Source organism: Chelon labrosus (assembly GCF_963514085.1).
Source record: "Chelon labrosus genome assembly, chromosome: 24".
NCBI classification, from domain to species: Eukaryota; Metazoa; Chordata; class Actinopteri; order Mugiliformes; family Mugilidae; genus Chelon; species Chelon labrosus.
In genome coordinates, this window is record NC_140357.1 from 1,931,982 (window position 1) to 1,940,930 (window position 8,949).

At 43.5% G+C, this 8,949-nt stretch overlaps 1 protein-coding gene across 1 annotated transcript; it reads left to right on the forward strand.

Moving 5' to 3' along the window:
* Positions 1-3,612: 3,612 nt before the first annotated feature.
* donson (DNA replication fork stabilization factor DONSON) lies at positions 3,613-8,751 on the forward strand. Its single transcript, XM_084574379.1, has 12 exons — positions 3,613-4,515; positions 5,570-5,644; positions 5,871-6,071; positions 6,154-6,332; positions 6,469-6,544; positions 6,630-6,732; positions 6,872-6,980; positions 7,137-7,265; positions 7,369-7,567; positions 7,646-7,715; positions 7,805-7,935; positions 8,108-8,751. Exons 1-12 carry the CDS (start codon positions 4,072-4,074, stop codon positions 8,246-8,248), a joined length of 1,857 nt encoding a protein of 618 aa, XP_084430505.1. The 5' UTR covers positions 3,613-4,071; the 3' UTR covers positions 8,249-8,751.
* Positions 8,752-8,949: the final 198 nt, after the last annotated feature.

The following is an 8,949-nucleotide window of genomic DNA, read 5'->3' on the forward strand; positions in this document are numbered from 1 at the left end:
ATGAAGGAGAACTTCAGCCAGAGAGGATTTCCTGAACTTTCTCCATATAAAAACATTCACATTCGAAGTAAAACACCAGTATTTTGCATGCTTTAGCTATTCAGTACAAAATGACATGTTCTTCATTTTGACCGTTTTCCTGATCATAATAAAGGTCTCAGCTTGCCGAATGTGTTTTTCTTGCGTTCAGAGCAGCCACTGCCATCGGTTCATTTCACTGCACTTTGACCCTGACCACAGCGTAAACAGACAGAATTGTCTGTTTCTTGAGGTAAAGTTGTTTTGAACAGACTTTACCTGTTAGCCTTGGTGAACAGTGACATCTAGTGTGTGCGCTTCCCAGAAACTGGACTCACTTTCGAAGGTTTAAGACTTCCTGATAGTTGGTACAGATACCTAACTTTGAAAGCATGAACATAAATTCAAATGTTCATCAATCCTACTGTGAGAAATTTTGCTAACAAGCAGTTTATTCAGCCTAATGCATCATAATGTGGGGGAAAGATATGAGAACATTTGCAAGCCTTCATAGAGCCATTAGCAATAAATTACCGTCTTTGCATTACTGTTGTCATGGTAGCATGCAAGAGGGACTTTTTTTTTTAACTCCAACACCTTCTCTCTCCTCTGCACCGTTCATTTCCTCTTCCTTTTCACAGGTCCGTGACTAGATTTATTTGCATTGTTCCTCCCCCCTTTCCCAGCCTTAGCTTCCACCGACGCTACCACTGTCAGGTTGTAACGGCAGTTTAGAGCAGTAAAACTATAGAGAAGTACAGGTAGGTGCTTTTACTTATTTCCCCAGCAAGATTGAGATAGACTATAGACAGGTTAGTAGAATGTGAAATTTAAATTAAGAAGACACAGGTGTCAAATAAGTTCCCATACCTTTACCGGCCATAGCCCCAAGTTCTACTATCATCTCCACATTAACAAGCATTAACATTGACGCTACTTTGCTCATCTAAAAAAAGTGCCCTACAGGACCCTACAGCCAACAGCTGCTTCAAACAACACCAGGGGAAGTGTCCCACGATTGACCCCATGCATCGCAGCGGAAGCCATTTGTGCTTCGTTGCGGGGTGAATTTCGCGCAGTAGGACTATATATAGTTGTGGCCTGTCTGATCAAGTACTAAACAGCAACATTAGGACGTCACCCACACATTCTGCAAGATATTTTCGCACTGGGATCTTCCTGTCCACACGTCAAGTGTTCTGGTCATCGTCACGGAAGGTATCCATTCTGGTATCTCAACTCCAAAACATTGCAAAGATCTTGTTGAGGATAAGATATTTATGGCTCCTCATCAGGTTCAATATTTTGAACATTTTCTGGATCAGCAAAGTATGGTCTCCTCTCTATCAGTGGACTGTGGAAGGCTTCGGGTTGTCAGACTACTTATTTGGCCATGTGGCAGCACACATTTAAACAAGAGAAGCTGATGGAATGTTTCTTCAAGGAGCGATACCTTTTGGCCATGATTTTACCAATAATTGCCGTCATTTCAGAACAACACTTGTAAAGAGCCATGCAACTCAACAGGTGTATGCAGAACACTCAGAGAGATCTGGATCTGGAGTGACCTATCATGTATGTGGAGATCTAAACTTTTGGGTGGAACACCACAATTGTGATACTCCAACCCGCTCAACTGTTGACAGAATTGTAGAGATAAATGTAAGATATTAAAAACTATTAAGCAAAGGGATTTAACAAAAGCAGAAATAACATAAATGAGCAAATGTATGCATTTGGTTGCCCTGGGGCCACATCATCTTCTCCTCACAACACAGCACACATTGCAGCAACTGTTTTGCAGGACTCGTTTACTGCACCAGATGCAAAGCAGAAGATGCAAACTTTTCGGTGCGATGCTATTGATACCGTCTGCAACACAGGACACATATATCGTATGACGCGAGTCTAGATTTAAATATAAGATAGACATAGCGCTAAAAAGGTTGCAGGAGACTGGCACGTAGTTATTAGATCTACTCTAAATTGCTTTCCTTTGAATGATAATGGCTTCTAAACAGATACGGTCATGTGGTTTGTTTTTGCGGTTTTACGTATCGATCTGTGTGTTATGATGTTGAACGGAAAACATGAGAATGTTGATAATCTGATGCGTTTTCCAGAACAATCTCTTATTAGCAAAAAAACTAATCTGAATGCTCTTATTGATTTTTTAATGTGCATCCCCGTTTACATATTTTTCTGTTTTCCTGTCATAGCCTATAAGACTTGATGATGTAAATGTGTATCATGTAGACATGGAATTAATACTCCTAAATACAGATGATAAGTGTTTTGTTTTCATGAGCCCAACTCTTATAATCTGCGTATCATTATAATGAAGCCCTCTGAGAGGACCAGAAGATGAGACATCATGGCACCAGTGAACAAAAGTGGTAATGATTTAAGTTTGCAAATGTGGGGCTGGGGCAACCCTTGGGAATCCACATGGAGGAATTAATGGAATATCTTTAAACCTGAGATTAATACTATCATTAAGACACTGCTGGAGTGATCAGCTGTCTTCTGGGATTACAAAGCAACTCTGTCAGCACTTGGAGCTGAAGCCAGACAAAAACTGATATATAAACACTTAAAGAAATTCAAAAAAACAAGCAATAACTATATGTGGTCGTACAGCAAAAAAGCCACCCCCCAAAAAGAGCATTTATAATAATTAAATGACTTCCTTGATCATATACGAGGTCTCCCACAGGACAACAACTGGTGTTGTTTGAAGCAGCTGTTGGGGTAATGAGCCCCTCGACAGTCATTTTTCTCCACTTAGATCATTGAGCCTCCAGTAGCGTCAACATTAATTCCTTATTAATGCGAGGACAGGTGGAAACTTGTGGGGATGGAAAGGGTAGAGTTCCCTTCTCGAGACCATTTTCCTCAACAAACATCCCCTCTTCGCGATCTGATGACCACCTACCTGATCTCAGACGGCAGCCGTGTAGATTTGTGTCTTCCACCCAGCCGACAGAGACAAGAACAGCAGCCGTCGTTTCATGCTCGGCCGGGCAGGAGATGTGATGGATGATCTGAAGTAATGACAAACAGAGGAGAAATGAATAGATATGGTGATGTGGGACATTAATCACCATGACACAGTAGTGATCTACTAACCAATCTATCAGTATATATGTCTACCTCTCTATTTATGACATAAGTACATGGGATTTGTCAGTATAACAATAAAAAAACAAAGATCCGTTATCTACTAGCCAGCAGCTGCAGCTCAGTAAGTAAAGCAGAGAGGGTTTTCCACAAACCAGAGGATTGATCCCTGATACAGGGAGCACCAGAGAAAGGGAAAGAAGATTCAGTTATTGTTATTTATTAAAAGTGGCCATTAATAATAGGTTTGAGAAACCATCACTGAATATATACTTTTACAGTTCAGATCTGCTGCATCCGTCCTCCAGTCTATCTAACTGATATAGTGTGTAAACTGCCACACTTTCACTTCCGGGATCCGGTCTTCTCACCACTTGCCATTTACTGTAATTTGAAAATTATTAATTGTGATTTCTAGTGAATTATTTTTATTATTATTTTATCATTTATAAGATGTGGATTAAATAATTATTCATGATTCAAAAACATTTAAGTTAACAGTTTTGTCAATGGTCATGTTTTACTGAATGGTGCATTCATGGTAGTCGTAAAAAGGCAATTTTTTCACAGCACATGCGCATATGTTACTGTGTATTTGAGTTCGTGTCTTACAGTAAATCGCACACGTTATTCATATTTTAATTCAAAATACACATGCCTCATGTAAATTATATTTTGAAGGGTTAGGTGACAAATTATTTACATATTGTCACTTTGAAAGTCCTAATCATTTCGATCGTTCCATTCAATTATGAAAACGGGATTTTTTTTTTCGTGAACGTAAACGCAACACAAGAGCGCTCTTACGTCAGCACGCTACGCGCGAAATTTGTAAAATCCGGAAGGCGCAAAAACAAAACACAAGCTGACTCAGTCTTCTTCTTAACGTCGTTGAATTTAGACAACATTTTTGATACGGTGTATCCTGGCAGCATGTCTCAACAAGATGGGTACTCACCCAGCTTTAAACGGCCGGCGGAAATTATGCGAATGAGGAGGAAAAGAGCCCGAAGCGACGCCGGAGTGTTCTCTAGCCCCAGCGGCCAGGGTTCCTCTGGCAGCCCCGGACAAAGCAGCTCGTCCCCGGCGTCCGTTCGTCCCTTTTCCCCTGGACCGCTTTTCAACGGCCAGCAGCGCTCCGGGGGCGGAATAAAACGCAGAAACCCCTTCGCAAATATCGAGAACACGTTCAGCCCCAAAAAGAAACTTCTCATCTATAACGACGGCGGTGCCGAAGCTGCTGAAAGTTACAAGAAAACTGCACAAAAGGATGGAGATGGAGACGCGTTAGCAAGGAAAGCTAATCTGGGAGATTGCAATTTGAGTGAGAAGTTGATTGAGGCGGAAAAACGGGAATCCCAACATATTCCCAGCGAGGTGGGTTATAACACAGCTTCATATTCATGTATTACAGGGGGAAGCAGAAAGTTAGATAAAGTTATGCACAGATGCTCGGGTAAACACGTCAAATGCATACAAAACTCCATTCAAAAAGTGTCACATTTTAAAACCACACGACTAGGGTTGCCAACTCCCTATATAAATAAGGGACACCTTATCGGCAGGGCCGGCCGACCCGATTGCCTTCACCCTTCCTGTCGTGGTGAATTTTTTTTAGCTCTTATTTGTGTGTTTGAAACGATTTTTTAACTATTTGACTCGAACCTGAGTTGAATTAAATGCATATTTTTGACTGATATGGACACTTGGAAAACAAATTATTATTCAACAATTTATTTTAATACAAAATTAATAAATACCTTTCTTAACGGAAACTTTTCCTGCTTAATTTAAAACTATAACTTAATAGAAAACAACAGAAAGCAGAGCATTCCTCTTGTAATAGTGCAAACAGAAAGTATGAGGAAAAGTTGTTGCTTTGTTTTCTTCCGGTATCTTCTTCGCGAGCGACAGTACCTCGACCAATGAGATGAGCGGGATTCCCGCTGTCAGTTACCGTAGATTTTCATATAAAGCGCCCTGTTATTCATTCATTCCGTTGACATTTCACACACTATTTTGGATTCTCACGGTACTACGGGACAAAGTGCGTCCCGTTTCAGCTCAATACGGGACGCGCACTTTTGTTTCTAAATACGGGGCACAACACAGGTGTCAAACATATGGCTCGCGGGGCAAAAGCGGCCCGCCAGGGGGTCTAATCTGGGCCGCAGCATGAATTTGCAAAGTGGGAGAATTACATAGATTTTTTTCAATGAAAATAGCTGTAAGCTCGATTTTGTGCACTGTTTTAGTAAGAGAAGTGGACAGAACACAACACTGAGACCCAGGACTAAACAGCAGACAGCAATGTCCCCAAATTGCACTTATTTTTCTTAAGAAATCTAATTTTTTTTTAAAGAATAGTTTATTAAACGTGTTTGACACCTATAACTAACAGTCTTTTATTTCCCCATCTCTCTTCTGCTAGAAGTGTCAGACTTTCTCTGAGGATGACTCTCTGTTCGAAGAGGAGGAGGAAGATATTATAAGTCCACTACTAAAGGTTGGTTTTGTTTACTCGAGCTGTTCACAGAAGCTGGCACATCTCTGTAATGTAAATATATATTCTCGCCTCATTAAAAGCTCTACAGTGCCTATAAATAAGTGTTCGGCCTCATGGATGTTTTTCCTTTTGCTGCTTTTATAATTGGAATCATGCATAATTTGACTTTTTTTGTAACTTTCATAAGCTCTACAAATGTTTAACAGTGTCCCATCTCTCTTCCCAGAGCCCTCAGGCCATTGCTCCTGCCTCCATAGCTCCTCCTGTCTGCACCGAATATCCCGCCGACTGGAGCCTGAAGACTCGCATCCTCTTCACCTCCCCGCTTCTCCTGTCATGGGCTGAGCACCCCAAAGCCCAGGAGGAAGCTCTGGGACTCAGCCAGCACTGCAGATCCCAGTTCACCACCCTGCCGCACAGTTTACAGGTAACGTGAAAGAAAATGTTGTCCGTTTAAGGTGTAGTGTCGAAGGCATTAACTCGGTCGTAACTGTCTTCGTCCCCTTCAGGATCCCAAGTCCAGCTCAGAGCTCCGCTGCGCCTTCCAGCAGAGTCTGGTGTACTGGCAGCACCCCTCCGTGTCCTGGCTGTCTCTGTTTCCCAGGATCAACGCTGAGAGGAGCTTCACCGGGAAAAGCACCCCGTGGGCTCAAGATGCAGCGCTGCAGCAGAGCCTCATGAGAGAATGGTGAGGCTGAGGATATTAGAGATTACGCAGAGCTGCATGCAGAGCCTGCCCATTAACAATCAAAATACAGAGACCTCCCGGTGTCTGTGTTGGCAATAAACTTCTTAAGCATCACTGTGTTTTGTCTGCTCCTCAGGTCAGTCAGCCTGTCGTCCCTCTACAGCCTCTTAAAGTCCAGACTGTGTCCATACTTCTACCTTTGCTCCTATCAGGTAGGCGTTTGCAAGTTACTTCGCAAATGAGCGATCGCTGCAGGAGAGATTGCGCTTTACAGCTGATTTTCTTCTTCTGTGCCAGTTTACGGTGCTGTTCAGGGCAGCGGGTCTCGGGGGCAACGGAAGCATCACCGCCTTGATTTCTCCCACAACGAGGGGGCTCAGAGAGGCAATGAAGGCCGAAGGTGAGGCGCGGACCTCGGCCGCAAAAATGTTGCACGTGTTTTTTCGTTACGTCTGTTGGCGACTGAACCAGGAAATGCGACCGAATCATTAATGCAAGACCGAGACTTGTTCCTCACTGGTGTGTTTTCCCCTCGATAGGTATAGAGTTCAGTCTCCCTCTAGTGGATGAGAGGAGGAAGAGCAGGGAACGACAGAACTTGAGAGCACGTTCCGGAGAGGAGGATGAAGGAGAGCACAAGGAAAAGGAGTAAGTTTTATTTTAGTTTCATCTCCTGTGTCCTGCACATGGCTGTGAAGGGTTAGGGAATTCACTAGATCCCAAACTGATCAAGTATCTGTGGGATGATCCACAGAGGCCCCTCCCTTCAACCCCTACTAACAACATTTTGTTGCCACACCACAGGGCACCCTCAGATGACGATGGGGATGGCGACGATGAAAGCAATGAAGATGAGGAGGGTAGTTACTCCTGGCTGAAGGAGATGGGAGTCCAGGACAAAATCAAGAAGCCGGATGGCATCACCATAAAACTGTATCCTTCTTTGACATGTTTATTGTGTCCGTACTAGCCGTTTAGCTTTGCTCAGGCTCCAGTGTTATAGTTCCAGTCAAAGATCCTTGACCCACTCGTCTAGTCGTAAGGAGAGTCACACCGTGTCCGTGGACCACAAACCGGAGTCCGTGGTCTGCGTGGAAGGGTCGCACACATTCACGCTCATCAACTTCCTCATCAACTGCAAGAGTATGGTGGCCGCAGCCGGCTCCCAGGCCGGCTTACCCCCGACGCTGCTCTCTCCCGTGACTTTTAGAGGAGCTACGATGCACACACTGAAGGTACCTGGACACGCAACATGCACTCTTATATGCATACTACGCCGTCGCCCTTCTGACCGAGTGTTTTTTTTTTTCCAGAGCCGCAGCGTGAACGTGAAGAGCCAGGTCGGTTCCACCTACCAGAACATCAGCAGTCTGGAAGTCACAGGTACACAGCAGCAGGAGAACTCATCTGGTTAAAAGAAAAAGGATTTTATCTTTTTTATTTAGTTGGTATTTTTTCTTTCCTCACGGCAGGACCCATCCTTCCGTCCTCGTTTCACGCCATCACGACCCTCCTCCGGCCCGCACAGAAAGGAAACTTCTCGGCCGCTCTTTACGCGCACGCACCCACCGCTGTCATGAACGTGCACGCCACCAAGCAACAGGTTAGACGGGAAAAAATACCCTTCATAGAGAGATGTAACCATGTCTAACTTTTGTGTAGTTCCCAAGAAAATGTACGTCCACATTCTGAGGTACACGTGTGTATACAACTCCCTCTAGTGGTCTTTCACTGAACATGCACTCACTCCATCTGTTTCTCCCTGTGTTTTTCAGTTTACTGGTGGGACGGCGGACCTCTCCGCTTGCGGCCTCCACCCTTCCTCCATCCTGCAGCTGCAGCAGCCGTCCGGCCTGGGCAAGAGCACTCTGACCCACCTCAACATGAACAACTACAGCTACACCTGGAAGAACTAACAAGAGACGAGACCCATTAATACGCGTTCCTCCCGACTTACCAAGCACTCTTGTTTCAGATTTTATACTTTACAATCTCTAGCGTTTTATGATTTTTATTTTTTCAGTGCAATTTTTATATTAAAGTTGATTGCTGCTCCTGCACCGTGACGTGTTTTGTGATTGTACGCAGGACTGGAATGCTAAAGAAATAAATGCGTTCTCTGTGGAATTTATTGAAATCAGTGGCCTGCTCCTGTTGAATATGGAAAATCATTCTTGGTTTAACATCTGAAGTTTTTTCTCTTTCACTGATTAAAAAGTTCAAATTTTAAGAACTGTCTCAAAACTTATTTGCATTTTAACCTAAGGAGTCAATTATTTGGGGTTGGGTGTTTAATACAGAGAACATGTACACAACACGTGGATTTATGCTAACCTCCATGCTATATACAGGCTAACCACTGCTCTGTAGTATCACTGAAGTTCTGTAGAGCAGAAAATCTCACCTTCTAGATGTGACGACATATTGGATTCACACTGAATAATACTGTGTGAGTCTTGTCGAAGTCCTTCCAATCCGTTGACACGCCCATTTCTCAACTTCGTGGAGAAAAGTGTTCACTTGCTGCCACCTACTGGCAGGTAATATAAATGTTTGCTTCCCTGTCAGTGGTTGTAATGTTAAGGCTGATCAACGTAGTATATCGTTATTTCCTACA